The sequence below is a fragment of the Protopterus annectens genome, chromosome 1.part1 (genome assembly GCF_019279795.1).
Source record: "Protopterus annectens isolate FY-2018-M chromosome 1.part1, PAN1.0, whole genome shotgun sequence".
Lineage (NCBI taxonomy): Eukaryota > Metazoa > Chordata > Ceratodontiformes > Protopteridae > Protopterus > Protopterus annectens.
Window position 1 is genome coordinate 1,480,722,655 of NC_056726.1, and position 20,340 is coordinate 1,480,742,994.

The 20,340-nt window shown below is 43.9% G+C and overlaps 1 protein-coding gene across 3 annotated transcripts in view; it reads right to left on the reverse strand.

Annotated features, from left to right (window-relative positions):
- Positions 1 to 20,340, reverse strand: part of TMEM39B (transmembrane protein 39B) — a 509,422-nt gene that overhangs the window by 109,653 nt on the left and 379,429 nt on the right. For all 3 annotated transcript variants that reach the window (XM_044082633.1, XM_044082642.1, XM_044082651.1), the window contains one exon: positions 7,193 to 7,313. In XM_044082633.1, coding sequence (XP_043938568.1) covers positions 7,193 to 7,313 — 121 coding nt within the window. The remainder of the gene's footprint in view (positions 1 to 7,192; positions 7,314 to 20,340) is intronic.

Genomic DNA, 20,340 nt, shown 5'->3' on the forward strand with positions numbered 1-20,340 from the left:
GCATTCACAAACCCCCATACGTACGGATCTCCTTCATAATCGTAAGTCAAACAATACGAAAAATACAAGCTCTAGGGATCTGAATTTTGTCTGTGATTTAAACAGAACATACTGGAGAGACAGATGTGTCCCAGAGACTGTCCCCTCCTATGGAACAAGCTTCCCATCCATGTGACGCCGAGTTCATCTATTACTCAGTTTAAGCACAACCTGGACCAGTGGATGGGGAACAGGAAACTTGCATCAGGCCTGATATCCATGTCCCTTATGGACAGAGGTAGCTTATAAATGCCTGGCCCTCAATTTCCTGTTTGGATACAGGACATCATTATTATTTTGGGAAAACTTGGCTAGGCTTAGAAAGGACCCCTGCGTTGTTAGCCTAGTAACAATCAACAAATCTATGAATAAAACTTCTATTAATGTATGCTTACTTCACCCTTTAAAGTGATGACAAATAATTAACTCCTTTCTGATGACAATTCCTTGGTATGGTTTCAGATTTTAAATCCTGTGTCTCAGACACTCAAGTTTTGAAAAAAGAAAAGGGGGGGTATGGCACACTATGTCAAGAGATTTTTCTTGGTAGAAGGTCTAAGCAGGACAAGGATGGTCAATGCCACCTCTACTTTTTGCTTTAGCCTAAGAACCCATACTACAAGCAATAAAAGAAGACATAAGTTATCAGTTACAGTAGAAGAGCAAAGAGTGTAAGATAAACCTTTCTGCAGGCAACTTTATTTATCCCAGAGTATTTGTTCTACCTACACCAGACAGCTACCATGTAGTGCCAAAAAATCTTCAGCATTTTAATTTCATTTCCACTTGCTTTCTTCTCAAATCATCATGAAGGTAGCACCATTTTCCATATATATATATATATATATATATATATATATATATATATATATATATATATATATATACGCCCTTGCATGTGACTAAACAAGCCCTTCCATTTCACTGAGAAGTGAGCTCTCTTTGGTACCTGGGGGCACAGCTGATCCCTACCTTTAATGAAATGGCCTAGAAAAATGCTGGGATCAATTGATTTATTTATGCACGTCTGCTTGTTTATCGGGGGTAGTGCACCAATCATATCGGACCATTTTCAGATGCAACCTGCGTAAACTAATTCTAAGTACATGATGTACAATAAGTTAGAATGTACAGCAAACATTAACGTACAAAATAAACACAAGCCATTAAAAAAATGTTAAGCATGTGCATAGTTCAAGTATCAATAAAATGACTTAGTCATGTAGGCAGCGGACGACAGTACAGCACTTGAGAGACACCTAGGTTACATGGCCCTTTTGGGGACGAGTGCATTTGGCTTCTTTGTGGAGGAAGTTCCTCTACAATTGTGGTAAACGGAGAGATCTTTAAGCTCAATGGGGTGAGATGGCTAATTTGGAGGACAGCCTAGTACACTAAAAGTTGGTTGTGTGTGGGGGGATCTAGTTTTGGGAGAAAAATGTGAGTAATTCCTGAGGTTAAGACAAGAAGCTTTTTTTTAAATCTGTTTTCATGAGAGGTGAGTACATTTCTAGACAGTCATTTAAAAGTGGCAAATTCAAGAAGGTGGTGGTCAAGCTGTTTTATGTAGAGCCATTTGTTTTCAAACAGACTGACACAGTGATGCCCCTTTCAAGGGCAGCTGGTAACAAAATGGCGAATTTTGTCAGTGGTGGGTTGCAAGGGGGTCAGAGTCCTTTTTTGGATGCTGAAGGAATAGAAGGAAAGGTTTATTCATGTTGGGACAGTAGGATCCCTTTTCCTACAGCGTTTCTCACAAGTGTACTGAAATCTGGGGAGATTCCACTGACCCAGGATCAGAAATGGAACATTTCAAGCAGTGGAGACTTTTGGTGTCATCTATGGGGCAATGGCTAATTAACTTGAAACGCAATACTCTGAGATTTTAATGTTTCATAACTTCACTATGCACAGTTCATATGTCAGGACCTCAAAAGCCATGCTTATGGGTAGAAGGGAGGCAATGAGTTTGGAAGACATGGATCACCAGGACATCAAATTGTAAAGCTGCACTGCACAGCTGTTAGTATAAGCCATCACTTAAGGCACAACAGCCCTACAGGACATTAACCCTATCCTGGAGCTTTTTTTTCTACCAATATGACACTACTTGTTTAATGTCATGAAACCCTTTAGTACCTTTCAATGTTTTCACTTTCATGTTTCCTTGTAGAAGGCTCATGGAGGTCCTACAATTTTCCTAATCAAATTTTACATTGCTTCAGAAAGGAATTTGTCTTGGCTTACATGACAGACTCACAGGAATTTACTAGGCTAATGACTGCAGGGGCCTTTTTAAGCCTAGCCATGCATCCCAAATCTCTTAAGTTCTGATACCCTTGGTAAGTGTAAGCAGGGGCCTGGGAGATGAACCATTTACAAGCAGGGGCCTGGCAGATGAAACATTTACAAGCAGGGGCCTGGCAGATGAAACATTTACAAGCAGGGGCCTGGCAGATGAAACATTTACAAGCAGGGGCCTGGGAGATGAAACATTTACAAGCAAGGGGCCTGGGAGATGAAACATTTACAAGCAGGGGCCTGGGAGATGAAACATTTACAAGCAGGGGCCTGGGAGATGAAACATTTACAAGCAGAGATGAAACATTTACAAGCACAAGCAGGGGCCTGGGAGATGAAACATTTACAAGCAGGGGCCTGGGAGATGAAACATTTACAAGCAGGGCCCTGCCTGGAGATGATTTACAAGCAGGGCCTGGGAGATGAAACATTTACAAGCAGGGGCCTGGGAGATGAAACATTTACAAGCAGGGGCCTGGGAGATGAAACATTTACAAGCAGGGGCCTGGGAGATGAAACATTTACAAGCAGGGGCCTGGGAGATGAAACATTTACAAGCAGGGGCCTGGGAGATGAACCATTTACAGGTTGCTTGTGTCCATTAGAGACAGAGGTGCCAAACCATGGACGAATTTCCTGTTCCTCATCCAATTGTTCAAGCTGCATTTGAATTGGGTTAGGGAGGAACTCTGCTTCACATGGATGGGGAACCTGTTCCGGAGATGGGGCAATCTCTGGGATACATACCTGTCTCTCCCAGGTACTATTTATATCACAGGCAAGGTTTAAATCTTTAGAATGGGTAATTCTGGTGCTGTTTGTTTTGTGAATATGCAGTAGGTTCAGAGAGGGGTCTGACAATGCCATGTATGCCATGAATAGATCTCCCCTCAAAAGCCTGTGGGATGCAGACTACAGAGATAGGGCCTTTCAGGCAGTCTGCATAGGACATTTTACTTATGTCCTGTATTCTTTTAGTGAGGAACCTATGTGGGCACTCTAATTGTTGGACATGCCTGGTTAGGTACATACCAATGGGGGCATTGTACTCCATGACATGTCTGATGCATGCCAAATACAGTGGAACAATGACTTCCTTGGACTTAGATGCTGTACCTTTGTTTATAAAGTTGTGCAACATCGAATGATTTCCACACTACTGCAGACACATGATAGTCAAATGCTAGATTAAAGTCTGTGTGCGTCCCCGATTACTGGGTCAGCTCTAAGGGATGTGTTGTCAAAATGATAGTTACCAAGGGTGGATGACTTCCCTAAGGATACTATTATGCATTTCTTGGTATTTAGTTTTAGTCCATGGCTCTGACACCAGCTGTCTGTCTGTCAGCCTTTCCTGGAGAACATTTGTCTCAGTGTGGGATTCAATGACAGCTCCTAATTTGCAATCTGCAAATTTAGCAGCCAGAGACCAATGACATTGGCCTTGACTTCATAGAAGTAAATACCAAAAAGGAGCAGTCCAAGAACTGATCCCTGAGGGACTCCATTCATGATTGGCCTTTTTTGTAGAGGTGAACTCTCCAGTTCTAACTTCCTGGGCCTTGTCTGTGTGCCAGCTGGCTATCCACTGGGTGACATATGGGTTTGTGCCTAATCTCCAGAGTTTGGCTAGGCAACACATTCTACAGTTTTCAGTGTTAGTCGCTGTCCACAGTTTTATATTTCAAGACTGTGTTTTGGTAAGGATACATGCTGCAAACATTTTTTTATTTAAAAAAAGTTTTACTTTACCAGTTAATATGAGATTTATACGAAGACTTGGTAAGGATACATGCTACAAACATTTTCTATTTAAAAAATGTTTTACTTTACCAGTTAATGTGATTTATATGAAGATACAGGATGAAATATTCTAACACTACATAACGAGCCTAGAACCCAGTAAATACTCTGTTAAAGGAAGTGATGCTTTCCGCCACACAACTGCAAAAGTAGAATTACCAAAGAATACAGACAGACATCATCCACCTTATAAGCTCACTGAAGTAACTGTCAGATACCAATAAATGAGCAGAGCTGACCAGTTCCATAACTAGCACGAGTCTGAGGTCAGGGAGTCTGGAATTTAAGGAATGTAGCCTTGAACTATGGCTTTTCACCTCTTCTACACCGAAGCAAAGAAAAAAAGCTTTGGTGGCTCATTTACTTATGTAGCAAGCAAAGGGCACAGTAATTCAGTTAAAACGTCTAGACATTGCCTTCATACACCATCTGAGAAACCTATAACTCAAAACACTAACACTGTAACTAAAGAAACGAAACCCTGACTTATGAAGTTTAGACTGCCACAGTAAAAGGTCCCACCACTGCATTCTGGGAGAAGGATGAAGTAAGCTGAAAACAAAAATTCTCTCAGCACAGTAGTCCCCATAGATTGCAACAGTGGGGTAAAAGAAAATGACAGGGATTATAATGCATCAAGAGTAAGGTAAATAAAGACAAAGAATATATATCTTTTCAGTTTCAGGATGGAGTTTTGTTTAAGATATTTTATTAGCCACAACAGTAATGCCTGGAAAATAGGGTGGCCATGGTGGTGCAGCGGTTAGCATTGCTGCCTCACAGCAAGTGGTTCTCTGGTTCGATTCTCGGCTGGGGTGCCTTCTGTGCGGAGTCTGCATGTCCTCCCTGTGGTCGCGTGGGTTTCCTCCGGGTGCTCCGGTTTCCTCCCACATCCCAAAGACAGGAAGTAGTTGGATTGGACACTCTAAATTGGCCCTAGGTGTGAGTGTGTGCGTGTGTGTGCCTTCTGTGGAAGGTTGGGCGCCGGGCTGGCAACTCGACACTGTAGAACTCCTCTGCCAATCATGAGCGGACAGATGATCCGCTGTGGCGACCCCTAACCGGGAAAAAGCCGAAAGAAGAAGTGATGCCTGAAGGATGCAGGCTGATGGCCTTTTATACTAGTTGTACGTCAGCTTTCAACAGTTTGCAGATTCAGAATACTGAGCTGAGTAGCACTTGCTTCTCTCCCACTTTATTTGGAATCATTGTCTCATACCACGATCATCAATAAAAAATAAACTATAGCCTGGGACAAAATAGCATTCACTGGTTCTTAACCTACCTCATCTAAATACCCTTTAAAAAACGTTCATCTGCTTAGCTCTCTCTCTCTTCCACTCTGTTAGCTGTTAATGCTTCCTAGCAAAGCTATTCTCTATACTGGTGATACGACAGAACACAGGGATAACAAACTGCCTGCATGTAGAGCTAATCAGCCCACAGCAGACTTGGAACTTGAAAGGAACAATTGTATAAAACAAGAAAACTCTATCAACTACTCTAAAACCAAAACAATACTCTCTGATACAGCAGCTAGACTTGTATCACTAGCCCCTTGCCATCCCAAGCCCCATATTTTCAGTAGAGTAAACAAATCTGCTTTGGATACTATTCAGAACTTAAAATACACTGCCCCGTGCTTGGACCAGCTACCTCCCCTCAGTAACCTGTCATCCTTTACACTAAGCTTCTATTGCAGCATAACTATATCTCACCTTCTTCTTGGTCTGTTTTGGCTAAAAGTGTTACCTTCAAACACCTCAAAAGTCACTGTCGCCTTAATATAGCCATCTCCCATGTATATACACTAAGTTCTACTGGCGAAGTCAAACTGTCCCTCTGTACTGCTAAGTCCCTACTTTAGCCTGCTCTGTGGTGCATCAGTTAGTCAACGTTAAGTCTGCTGTCTCTTGCACTTTACTTAGCATCTGCTCTAGCACTCCTGCTCACTCAAATCAGTTGTCACAGCAGAGCACAGGCCCATCAAGCCTCTTTAGCAGAAGAGACGCAGCTAATGAAAACTTTCCTACTTCAGCCCTACAACATAAACTTCATCCCATCTCACAACCAGCCCTACAACATAAACGTCATCCCATCTCACAACCAGCCCTACAACATAAACGTCATCCCATCTCACAACCAGCCCTACAACATAAACGTCATCCCATCTCACAACCAGCCCTACAACATAAACGTCATCCCATCTCACAACCAGCCCTACAACATAAACGTCATCCCATCTCACAACCAGCCCTACAACATAAACATCATCCCATCTCACAACCAGCCCTACAACATAAACTTCATCTCACAACCAGCCCTACAACTACAACAAACTTCATCCCACAACCAGCCCTACAACAAACTTCATCCCATCTCACAACCAGCCCTACAACATAAACTTCATCCCATCTCACAACCAGCCCTACAACATAAACTTCATCCCATCTCACAACCAGCCCTACAACATAAACTTCATCCCATCTCACAACCAGCCCTACAACATAAACTTCATCCCATCTCACAACCAGCCCTACAACATAAACTTCATCCCAGCTCACAACCAGCCCTACAACATAAACTTCATCCCATCTCACAACCATGTGCTTACAGCATGCTCTCTTCTATTTAATTCAATCATCATCTCATAGACACATTTATGCGCTGCTATCTCCCCACTTGAACTATTCAATTACTTAAGGTCTGGCACTTAGCAGGGCACTTCCCATCTCACAGTTTTATTTCTTCTTTTTTTTTTTTTTTTAAATATACTGTTACATATACATGGTATCTTGTATTTTCTTTGGGAAAAAGTTAATGGTTGAAAATGGAATCAAATATGAATAAATCCACATACACGGATAACATACAACCATAAAGCAAATCTGAAAACCATCAGAGTTCCAACCTTAATTTACTACCACAAACTATTGCCCAACTTAGCAATGGCACCAAGATGATTTGGCTGCATATTTCAACAGTTGTGGCCATTCCAGAGAAATAAAAAACAACAAGACATTTTACGAGAATATTTGAACATACTTACATAAAATCTGTAATGTGACATGTCTGAAGGAACTGCAACATTGTAATGCCCCATGGCTTTGTATACATTTTTGTTGTGTTTTACTAACACTCCCTGGGGCCACATGCATTCTTCTGACCATCTGGAAAAGAAACGGCAGACTTCAACACAAACGTACACACATTACTAACAGCATTACAGAATTAAAACTTTCAGAGATTTGCAGAGGTACTAACTGTCCCTCAGAATGCATCAACAAAATGTCCAGCTACAATGGAGTTACTGTTGCAGCTTCTCTTAAGTGGGTTAAAGCACCAAGCACAGCACTAATGCCGGATGCCAGTAACAAGTACTACAGTAGTAGGCTGTGTATACACTGCATGCTATCTTCATGAGAGAAGGAAGGAATGTAACACGGTGTTTTACTAGTACATCTGTAGCCAGTGGCAGCAGTGAAGCATAATGGGAATTGGGCTAGGACAGAAGTGGGAAAGGATCTACTCGTATACGCATCACACATACGTTTGTCCTGTGCTCCCTAGTTGTAACTAAACCTCTGAACAACTAGTAACTAAAATGAAGGCAGAGTGTGCTTCAGACAGAATGCCAAACTACTAATCCAAATACAATTAATTAGTGCTCTAAAATGGGCTACCACACCCTTAGTGTAAACTACGAGGTGAACAATAGCACTTACGTCAGGTAGTTTGAACTTGGAGAAAATGGACAAATGGAAGAAAAATGGCAAGACAGACCATAACAGACAGCGATGGTCATTCAAACTTGTGAAGAAAGTACAAGAAATACTGCCTGACATATGGCCCTTGATTTGTTTGTACCAGACCGGAATCAAAAGTCCTTAGTAGTGGAGTTGTTGAAGATCGTACCATAACAGCACATGCCCTACTTCTTTACTCTTGGGATGTCCTGCCCAGGACAGCTGAATTTCCAGCCAAAGCCTTTACATCTTTCTTAAAGGTCGCACATTAGACCTTCGGATTGACATTCGGATGCCTAATCCTCACAACTGAAGAGCCCCAGAAAAAAACAGAGCAACCGCAGAAAAAAGCAACAACATGTACAGCCAGGAAAGGAAGGAGGAAAAAAGGATCTGGACCCCATGCCAGAAGGAGAGCAAAAGAAAGCAACGGGGACAGAAGGGAGGGACGGAACATAACAGTGAGAGGAAGGACATCTACTCTGGTAAGATCTTGCACAACTATACAATGTCCTTTCCTTACCATTTCTGGAGTATTCTTAGAGCATAAAAGCTACTGGAAAGTATGGAAGGAGAAAGGCACAAAAGAGCCCTCCTAAAACCCATGAAGGATGGCCCAGGCAAAGCCCGCCCTGGCCTTGGAAATGACATCCAATTAGTAATTTTTGGTAAAGGTATGAAAAGAAGACCAAGTAGAAGTTTCTAAGATGGATCAAGCCCAGACCTTTGAAAAAAGTAGCAGAAGAGGCCACTGCCCTAATAGAATGAGCATGAACAGAAGGGGAAAGGTGCTGCCATGAAAAGAATACAAAAATAAATGGCCTTAAAATCTACAAGGACATGGTTTACGTAGGTACCTTCAAAGCCAATTACTTGGCATGAAAAGAAACAAAAAACTGCTCGGATCTCCTGATAAGTTTTGTCTTGTCCAAGTAATACCTGAGCTGTCTTTGTAAATTCGAGGTGTGAAGAACCCCATCAAAAAGATTCTGTGGTGAAGGGGGGAAAACAAGGAAAAAGATGAATGGATTAATTCAGAGACGAACTGTTAACCACCTTGGGCAAAACACAAGGACTGGCATGAAGAGTCACCTGGCCATGTTAAAAAGCAAAAAAAGGTGGAACTACCCCGAGTACTTCAAGTTCACAGACCCTCTTGGCAGAAGGAATGGCTACCAACAAAACAGTCTTCCAATTACAAAGTTGTAGGGAAGAAGAAACTACCATTAGTTTGTTGTGCCTCTGTCCAGCAGTGACCCAGAGATGATTCCCCCGGGGTAAACCTACGATCTCATCCACAGGTCTTAGATTTTCCTTTGAACAGAGTCAGCGAGGTGCTCCTCACATGGAGAGTTTCTTCAATCTGGCAGCATATGACAGATTTTGGAATCCTTTATCCTTTTGGTGGAACTTTACAATGACCTCACTAGATCTGGATGTGAATCCCTTCATGATCAGGGTGGGCAATGTAGAAGGTCTGCAAGGTCAAGGTAGGCTGTATGGACTGCCTTTCTCATCAATGGCCCTTGGTGACTATTTCACCTATATCTTGTTTATGAGTTATGAAACTCCATCCTGATCCTCTCCATAGCTTTGCAGACTAGACTTGACCCAAGCTTATGGGGCGGTAGTACCTTTCCGTAGAGAGGAGGGGAATTGTTAAAGCTGATCATCTTGTCTCTATATTGTGGCATCGTCTTCTTGGTGAAGGCTGATACTGCTCTAGGGTTAGGTTTATACCTGCCTGGGGCTAGAGATCAGGAGAGCTCCTCTATGTCTCTTCCAGGGACATGCTCAAGAGAGGACTGGATCAATTTCTCATGATTAAAATTAAGGTCCCAACAATGAAAAATAAGATTTCTTGGGAGCCGAATATGAAGGATGGCTTTTAAAACTGTTTTACTTCAAAACTAGAAGCCAAAGTTAGATTCAGAGGCAGAAAGTGGAAATGGCTGACAAATGAACTTTAACAGATAAATATGCCAAACCAAAACTGAGCAACTTGCACAAAGAAAAGACTGTAGAAACCCTCACTAAAAAGGGGTCCAAGGTCATGCTTGAAGCACCAAATAGAAAAATCTCTTCCACTTAGTCACATAAGATTTTCCAGTAGTGGGTTTTAAATGGCCTCCTGCAAAACCTAAAACATGTCCTCAGAAAACTGGTGCCTGAAAGGAATCAAAACCCTTTCATCTGAAGTGGCAGCTGAATGACAGAACCCTTATCTTGTGCAAGTAGATCTATCCTGTGAGGTAACTAATGACAGTCCCTGGCCAGATGAAATAGGAGGGAAAACCAATGCTGTCCAGGCCAAAAGGGAGTCACCAGCAAGATGTTGATTATTCCCCACATGATCTTGTGCAGGGACATTGGTAGAAGAGGAAAAGGGGGATAGGCATACAGAAACATTCCGCTAAAAAAAAGACACGTCATTCACTTTCCAAGCCAGAGGACTTGACACTAACAGAACTGAACTGAAGAAGTTATTTGTTCAGAGGGGAGGCAATAATATCTACCTGAGGACTACCCCTCCAATATACAATGTCCACAAACACCTCCCTGTGAAGCATCAATTCATGAAGATTTGTCCTGGTCCTGCTCAAAGTGTCTGCTATCTGTGCTCTGAAGGAATGCTGACCGCCTGATAAACCAAATTATGCTGGACTGCAAAATCTATGCCTAAAGAGCCAGCCTGCAAAGGAAGTAAAATTATGTGCCTCCTTGCTGATGTACCACATGACTATGGTATGGGTCTGTAAAAACCTTTAAAGAACCTGGAACACAAGGGGAATGAAAAGCCTGGACAGCTAGAAGTAGGGCCCTTGTCTCCTTAATGTTGATATGGTCAGCCAATAGTTGCTGGAACCAAAGACCTTGGACTTTCAGGTTGTTGGAGGCTCCCTAAAATGATTGGAAGCATCAGTGTACTGCTCCTGAGTAAGGAGAGGGACCTGAAAAGGCAGACCTTGCTTCAGGGAAATATGGTGACTCCACCAGCAGAACTTGTGCTTGAGACAAGATAAGAGAAGACATAGTATAGTTAAATGCTTTCCCAAAATAATGCTGGGCGAACTCCGCCCGACGCTTAACAGTGCGTTTGTTGAATGTAGCACAAAAGCGACAGACCGAGACGTCGTGGTCTGGGCCTAAACAAGGTATACAAAGGGAATGGAAATCCTTATGCGGTATTTGCTTCCCACAAGAAATACAATTATTAACTTTGTCTGACATCGGTCTGAGGCAAGAAAAGTTTCTACGGGTACTTAGCTTTTTAGAAGACTTCGGTTTCCAAATTTTCGTAATCTCAGGAGCTGGCCGACTGGCACTTGCGAACTGCTTCTGCTTCGGGCACCGCGCGGCAAGAAAAACTGAAGAAAATGGCGTTGGCTGGTTCCTTTATACCCCTGTCACACTGACGTCAGGGAAGAAGCAACGACAACCGACGCCGGACCTAGACTTTGGAATTCGGCCGACCGAGGACCCGCCTGACGGCAGGAGAACCCATCTGTTAGGACTGCAGTTGTATGCACGATGAACATCCAGATACTCCAGACAGTGGCAATGCTGGATCCAAACATTCATGAGATAATAGTGAAATTTCCTCATGTGGAGTCTGGCAATTCCTCATGGGAAAGGTGTATGCCATGTACCCGAGAGCTTGGAGAAATTCCCTTGTAGGAATGACTGCAAGAGGAATAGGATACTTTTAATAAGCAGTCAAAGACAGGAACTTGGGAGGTGGAACATAAGCCAACATTGGAATGATCTCAATCCGGCTTCCCAGAAACACTTGATCTTGCAAGGGAGTCAACATGGACTTTTTGAGATTGAGGGTGATCACTACACTGCACAGAAGAAGCATAGTGAAGTGTAGATTCTGAAGCAGGAGCTACTGACAGAGGGTTTGAATTAAAATATTGCCAAATTAAGGAAATATCTGAATTTCCTGAAGTCTGCAGAAGGGTACCACAGGAGGTCAGACATTTGATAAAGACACTTCAACCTGTAGAAAGACCAAAAGACAAAGAAGAGAACTGATTATGCAAGGAAGAAACAGAGGGAAAAGTGTCTGGATACTGAACCCTGAAAGAAAGGATCCTGAGAAAGGTGTTGAGAAAAGACAGGTCTAGAATGGCTTCCACGAAACGTCCTTCCTAGGAACTTGAAACATTCTGTAATAAAAACCTACACTCTGCTGAGACAAGAGGACAGGTTGGATGGGTCCGTATTTCACCAGAATCTGCAGAACCAAAGGTAAATTAGGTAGATGGCAAGGAGGTGGCTTTGGAAGACCAGAGAATGGAGTGAGAGACTTCAAAGCCATAAAATAACCATTCTGAATATGGGAGAGTACCCAGGTATCTGTGGTTATCTGCTGCCAAACAGGAAAAGAAAGCAAGCCTGAGGGACAGAGGAATCTGGCCCAGGGGGACAGGAGGCTGGATGTCATTTGGAGACCAATTTGTCAGGAAAAGGTGGTTTTTGGCCCCTAGAACTATGACAGGGCTTATCTGGGAAAAAAAAGCTTAAGAACTCTCTAGCTCCTAGCGGGCTGTCAGCAGACAAAACTAGTTTTAGATGGATAGATTACTCCTCTGGAACTTGGAGACAGGGGAAACAAAGATTTGCTTTAAGTCCTGCATAGCCTTACCCTTATCCTGAACAATTTTAAGCAGCAATGCCAAAGAGATTCTGGTTGCCTGTGGGAGAATCTGATCATCTGTCCTTGATATCTTCATGTAAGGCCTGAAGGCGCAACCAAGATCATCTTCTCAAGACAGATCCAGATGCAGCTGTCCTAGAACAGCCATCAGCAGCATCACAACTATATTTAATGGAATGGCCACCTGAGATGCACAGCTCAAAACAGAAATAGCACAAGTCTTACTGTCTTTATCATGCATATCAGTCAACCACCCCCCCCCCAAGGTGGGAAAGAAGAGCCAGGACTTGCCTAGTTATGTAGGTCTGAGGAAAGCTGCAGAGGTGGAGGCTGCTCTGGTGGAATGTGTCCTGATCCCCTTGGGGGGAGGCTTGCCATGCTGTTTGTAGCAGAAATGGATGCAGTGTGCTATCCATTTGGAAAAGGTTTGCTTGGAGATGGCTTTGCCCTCTGCCCCTGAAGCAAACCTAACCAGCAGTTGATCAGACTTTCTGAAAGGTTTAGTCCTGTCCAGATAGTATCTGAGCTGTCTGTGCACATCTAAAGAGCACAGAATCCTTTTGCCCTTGTTTTGAGGGTTAGGAAAGAAGGTGGGAAAATCACCATTTTGTGAAAACTCTGGGAGCAGTAGATAAGGCAAAGGGAACCGCAGAGAATTGAAAGTGTTGAGATCCTGCCCTAAAGCGGAGATATTTTCTGCAGGACTTCTTGATGGGAATGTGGAGGTAAGCCTCTTTTAGGTCCAGGGTGACTAGCCAAGCGTCCTTGGAGAGCATGGGTAGCAACTGCTGGAGGGTGAGCATTTTGAATTCTGGGAACACCAGGAAGGTGTTTAGAATGGATAGAGCGAGGATGGGGTGCCAGGTGCCCTCTTTTCTGGGCACCAGAAAAAGTCTGGAGTAGAAGCCTTGGCCTATCTGCTCTGCAGGAATGTACTCTACTGCCCCCAGGGAGAGCAGTGAATGGATTTGCTTTTGAGCCTCTGCCCGCTGATTTGGTGGTAGATCTGGGAACCCTTTTGGGGATGGAAGGGTGTAAAAGGAGAATTTGTACCCGGGACACAATGTTCAGAACCCACTGGTCCTTGGTAATGGTGGCCCAGGTGCTTGAATGAAAGGAGAGTTTTTCTCCTAGGGGTATGTGAAGGTGGGCAGAGGCGAGGTCGGCAAGAGGTGAATCATTGTGAGTTCTTACCATAAGGAGGTGGCTTAGAACTCTCTGGTTTTGAAGTGGAGGCAGTCCACTGCTTAGTTCTCTGCAACCCCTGAGACTGCTGTCTGGGAGGTCTGTTTCCATGGGGCCTAGGCTGGCCCTGTTTACTAGGAGCATGAGAGAACCAGTGTTTGGAGGGAAAATGCCTGCTGAATCTAGGGGGCTGTACCTGTAAGAAATCTTTAACAGTCTGCATAGATTTTGCTTTTTCCTCCATCTTTTTTAAGACCTCTTCTGCTTTAGTAGCAAATAAGTTATCTTTGTGCAAGGGTGCATCCAACAATTTTGATTTGACATGGTCCGGCAGGGGTTGTTCCTTAAGCCATGCAGGTCTTCTAATGACAGATCCAGTAACTACTGCCCTGCAAGAAGCCTCTAGGGCATCAAAACCACAGTGCAAAGTGTATTTAGTTACTTGACCAGCAGAATGCATTAACTTCTGTACATCTTTAGATTCTGCCCATGAAGGAAAGGAGGAAATGTTTTGTTTAAGGAGTTTCAAGGTATGCTGCTGATAATTAAGCATATGGAGCTGACAAATTTAGTGCCCTGATAGGAAGAGTTGCTGAGGTGTATACTTTTTTACCCCATCTGTCCAGTGCTCGGGAATCCCTGTCTGAGGGGGTGGGATTCTTAGCTGAGATTGCTTTAATCCATTTTGGCCCTTGGGTAATGACCTCAGGGTCCGCTGTTGGATTTTTAAAAAGATATTTGAGAGAGTCAGGGACTCTGTAGTACCTGTCTGGTTTTCTCGAAGCAGAAGGGAGGGCAGGGCATCTGGAGTTGAGCTGGATTCAAGGAAGACATCATCCACCACATCTAGGACTGGGGAGAATGGCTAAGGGCCTGTGTTGTGGAAGGTCCAGAAACTATAAGAGTCTCATTTTAGACTGTGGGTGGTCTTGACTCTCCCATCTGAAATGCTCCCTTAAAGTATGCAGGGTTTCCCCAAAGGAAAAATCCTCTGGGGTAGAGGCTGAAGGAATGGCTTCCACTGCATCAGAATCCTCATATGTGGAGAGGGGTTGCATGTCTTCATAGTCAGATACATCAGATTCATCTGACTCTTGTACAGACAAAACTACTGGAGACAGATCTCTCTTCCTTTCTGAGGGAATGGCTTGGCTTCCCCTAATCAGCATAAGGTCTTCTGCCATTTTAAACATTTGAGACCGAGGCAAGGGAGCAGGTGCCTGAGAATGGGTAGTCAGTTTCTTAGGGGTGGATCGACCCCTAGGCCTAAGGAATGGTAGTCGTGAAAGAAGGCATTGGCTTGTGTCAGGATTTGGTGTTGCGGAGGACGAAGCCGGTGCCTGCACAGCGGCTCCGGGCCCATCCAAGGTAGAGACTGCAGGATCCTTAGACGAAGAAGAGTTCTGCAGCATACCAGACTATGAAAGGGTCTCGGTAGCAGCCTGCGAATTAACTGAAGTGGGCATCAGGGTCTGTGAAAGCGCCTCACTGAGTTCCGGAGGACTGACAACCAGCTTAATGGAAGAGTTGTCGGAAGGTTTGGTCCTGTGCGGTCTTGTCTTTAGCTTTACATTTTTCGGAAGATCTGCTGTTGGATGGCTTACTGAAGCCATATCGGAATTCGAGGATTGTAAATGGAAATATCTGGCTAAAATAAGGGCCCAACGATGAATAGTTCTGCCGTTCAAGCACAGAAGCGACAATGAGTGACATCGTGGTCCTGGGCCTAGGCAAGTGATGCAGTAAGAGTGAAAGTCCTGGTGTGGTATTTGCCTTCCACAGGCGAGACAATTATTAACTTTTTCTGACACTGGTTAGTGCAAGAAAAAGGATCCCCAACGGGGTACTTAGCTTTCAAAGACTTTAACTTCAATTTGGAAACGAAACTCAAATAGTGGCTGACCGGCACTCGTGCAAACTGCTTCTGCTTCAGGCTCCACAGCAAGAAAGACTGATGTAATGGCGTTGGCTGCCTTCCTTTATACTACCGATGACCTGACTTCAGTCCTCAAGCGACAGCAACCGAAGCAGAAATACTAAGTTTCTGGTATTCAGGCAGGCCAAGGCCTAACCCTGGCAGGGATAACCCAATTGTGATGACTGCAACAGTGAAACACAAAGAACATCAATCAACCATATCAAAACCCATTCGCTTAAAAAAATACCTCTCTAAATGCTGCAGAATACTAATTTGAACAGCACAGACATTGTTCCCTGTAGAAAGACAAAGTGAAGTAATGAGCTAAGTGGCGAGAGCAGGGCTAGTAGACACACACACCCTCACACAATACCTCAAGTGGAATTGTACACAGACTCAAATAAGGAAGGAGAAACCCCTAAGCCTACATCAACTGAGAAATGACCGCAACACTAAAAGAAAGGAGGAAAAAAATACTAACGAAAAATCAGTTTTATTCTACAGCTTCATAAAATGTGACTGACACTGGAAGCAGCGAATGAAATCAGAGGAGAATTAGATATGCTTGGCTGAAGACTCAGAGGCCAGCTTTTTATCAGATGTACATACAGGATGAGATGGACGGAAAAGACGAAGAACATTCGTTTTCCACTTACCATAACTGTAGATGTTTGAGCAGATTAATGTTTCAGTTCTGATAATTGGGTCTTCCTGCCATGCAGAAGTCTGTGAAAGGTCCAATTTCCAAAGTCTTTACATCATCCCTAACTGAAGAACTTCTGAAGACTGGTGTCTGGACATCGGGGTATAAGAAGGGAGCTCACTGGTGCCATCTTCGGGTCTTTCTAAAAAGTGAACAAGCAGTATGATTCCAGCAGACAACATGACCTTCCCAGTTGTCTGAATTTAAGTAAGGGGGGACATTCGGAGGCAGAAAGGGATGATGGCGATTAGAGGACTATCTGCAGAAGGAACTCATCTGCTCCCTGCACCCAACAAGGGGAAGACAAATGGTCAGCAGGTAGGGTGGGGGGCTGAAATGTGTACTGCAACAGTGATCTACTCTACTACAGTTTTGGTAAGTGGGACAAATGCACCTTGCTCTTTGTAGTCTACACTGCAGTACTGATTCTTGGGAGGACTACCAAAGCTTAAAATGTGGGTGGGGAGTCATCTGCAAGACCTCAGGAAATAACATTCTGCATTATGGCTGGTGAGTCATCTGCAAGACCTCAGGAAATAACATTCTGCATTATGGCATTGTCTAGATTATTGCATTTTGTAATGGTGTGCAATGAGTTCCATGTGGCTGCCTCTAGGATGGCCTGGATGGGAACTCCTTTGAGGAAAGCTGTGGTAGTCGACCTATGTCTATTGTAGAGGCTTTAAAATGCCCAAGTAAATCTTTTTCAAGGTGGGAGTAACACAGCTTAATGCAGTTTGCTATCATTTTACAGACAGAGATAGTTTAGAGACATGCTTGCCCAGTTTACCCTCTGTCAAAGCAAACAGCAATTGCTCTGCTCTACTAGGGCTTTTTGTCCTGTCTAGATAGTACCTGACCTGCCTGTGCACATCCAGGGAGTAGAAGATTTGCTCTGCCCCATTCTATGGATTTGGACAGAAACTGGTAGGTGGACAGCCTGGTTTAAAGTAAGTCCTGATATGACCTTGGGCATAAAAAATGGGTTTGTTCTGAGGGTGACCCTTATCCTTGCGAAGACAGTGAAAGGTTCTTTACACAGGAGAGCTTGCATCTCAAGAATTCTCCTGACAGATTCAGTGCCAACTCCCCCCCTACCAAGGACCAGTCACAATACCAGTAGATTGCCAGGCACCCAGTATTACTGCTGCACACATTAAAACAGCACTGTCCAAGGCCAAGAATACAGCTTCTATGGGACCTGACAATATCCCTGGCTGTGTTCTACATGAACTACAGAGTGAACCGGCACCTCATCTGTGTGCCCTGTTCAATCACAGCCGCACCTCAGGCTTTGTCCCTACCGAATGGCGCACTGCTACAGTCATCCCTCTCCACAAAGGAGAAGCGACTACAGACCCTGGGAACCATCGCCCCATTAGCCTGACGAGTTTGATATGCAAAGCTATGGAACACATCATGGACCTAATAAACAAGGATATAGGGAAGCTCCAAACTCTGGATCCCACACAGTTTGGTTTTGTGAAGGATAGATCATGCCTGCTCAACTTGGTCAGCTTCTTTAAGTCAGTCACCAGAGCGGTGGATGAAGGCAAGGTGGTTCATATAGTCTACCTTGGTCTGGCCAAGGCCTTTGATACCATTCTCCACTCAGGAATTATAGAAAACCTCAATAAGCTAGGCATCAACCCCTATATTACTAGGTGGGTTGCAAACTGGCTCACGGGTAGAACCCACAGTGTGAAAGTAGCTGACTCCCAGTCAAACTGCCAACCAGTCACGAGTGGAGTCGCACAGGGTTCGGTCCTGGGTCATCTCCTGTTTGGCATCTACTTCTCTAAAGTCCAGGCCAACACGAAGGGACTCTGGCTGACAAAGTTCGCAGACGATTGCAAGCTGGGAGCTATTATTAACTCCCTGAGTGATGTTGACATCTCACAGAAAGGCCTCACTGAGACCGACTACTAGTGTCAGAACCATAGCCTCAAGCTCAATCAAAAAATATATGTCGTCATCCCCTTTAGGAAAAACTCGATTCCCATGAATTACCACATTGATGGTAGTCCAATGAACACAGAAGGTGTTACTAGAGATCTGGGAACACAGGTTGACAAGCAACCTCTCTTTTGACCACCACATTGCCACTGTGGTCAGAAAGTCCTTCTATGTGGCACATCTCATTACTAAGGGTTTTGCATCCAGGAAGGAGGAGGTCATTGTCTCCCTCTCCTCTTCCCTCATTAGGCCAAACAGAGTACAATGCCCAATTTGGCATGTACCTCACTAAACAACTGGAGAGCCCGCCAAAGTACCTCACAAAGAGGATCACAGGCCTTAAACATTTGTCCTATATGGACAGACTAAAAAAAACTCTATTCTCTGTCTTATATTGCCTACTTGGAGGCGATCTCTGCTTGACTTACAAAGCCATGCCTGACCCAGCTCTGTTAGAAATGCTACATCTAAAGAAATCCCAATCCCTCCGTACCACACACTCCAGAGACTTCAAACTCATTACCACAATCAACAGAACATGCTGGAGGGACAAGGTTCATAACCCAGAGACTGCCTATGCTATGGAATAGACTTACCATACATGTCAAGCAGAGGACCTCACTGCCCATCTTCAAGAGAAATCTTGATGAGTGGATGGGAAATAGAAAATTCACCCCAGGGATCACTCCAGTGGCTTTATTCGACAGAGGCACTAGGAACTAAGGTCGGCTGGCACGATGCCAGGGTAATCCTGTGGGCTAGGCTCGTAAAGGCCCCAGGGCCATTAGCCCAGTACACACCTATGAACTGACATTACAGCTATAAGAAAGGTGGTCTTCCATGTGAGCATCTTTGCTGAGGCAGTGGCAGCAGGTTCAAAGGGTGGCAAGGTTAGTTTTTCTAATGCATTATTTAGATCCCATGCTGAAATGGGGATCTTCCTATGTGGTTGCATGTGAATCATCCCTTTTAGAAAAAGTTTCATGTGGGGATGCAAGAAGAGAGGTGGAGTACTGTGCAGGTCAGATGATATTGCAGATGCTAGTACCTTAATTCATTACATTGAAGTGATACCTCCAGGTGCATCTGCAGTTAACGCCTACTGACATCTAGGAGTCAAATATTGCATCAATAATTCTAAACCATGCTATGTATGAGGCTTTAAAAGATTTCATCTTAAAGCTTACACAATGGCAAACTCAACTGCATTAATATTTGACCTCTGACTAATGCAGGTAAAGAGAGATATTAACTGTTGTTTTTATGATATTATACAGACATACATTTTTCTAAAAATCTCAACAATCAAGCAACGCAGACAGAACGTCTTGGTCTCATATGAAAGCTCTCAGCTAGATGATGAATAAAATGCTGCTGACAGTAAGTCTGTAACCGGAGTGGTTGCTGAGATACTGTAACTTGTTTACAAAATACTACAAACAGCAGTTACTGTGACTTATAAAATTCAGCTTAACACCTAGAACCTAAAGAATACTACCACTATAAAAAGTTTGTGCTGAGGGGTTTGCCATTTATACTTTTTTCATAACCCTATGGCTCCAGAGATATGAACATTTGTTTGAAATGTAAAGACCTAATTTGATTCTGTCACATGGCTCAGGCTCCGCCCACTGGAAGTTGCAGTGCAAACTTCCTGAGCTCCACTGGACGAATTAGTTAATGCTGGAACAGAAAAGTCCTTGTCTAAAGAGGTCTGACAGGTCCTGCAAGACTGAGTTGGTGTTTGCCAGAGTAGGTTTACTGGCATTGCTGCGACACCAAGCAGAAAATATTTTCCATTTTGCCAAAAGCTGGTACTTGGCTTTCTTGCTTCCCTTAGAATGGAGAGCACCTCCTTGGGATTAGGACCCAATCCTCCAGGCAGTTAACGTGAGGGTACCTAGGTAGGGAAGGGGGGTAGATAGACCCCTTGACTTGGCTGAAGAGATCTAGGTGGGGGAGGGAGTTAGACAGACCCCTTGATTTCGCTGAGGAGATCTACATCCTGCAGTAGGGTGTGGAATCT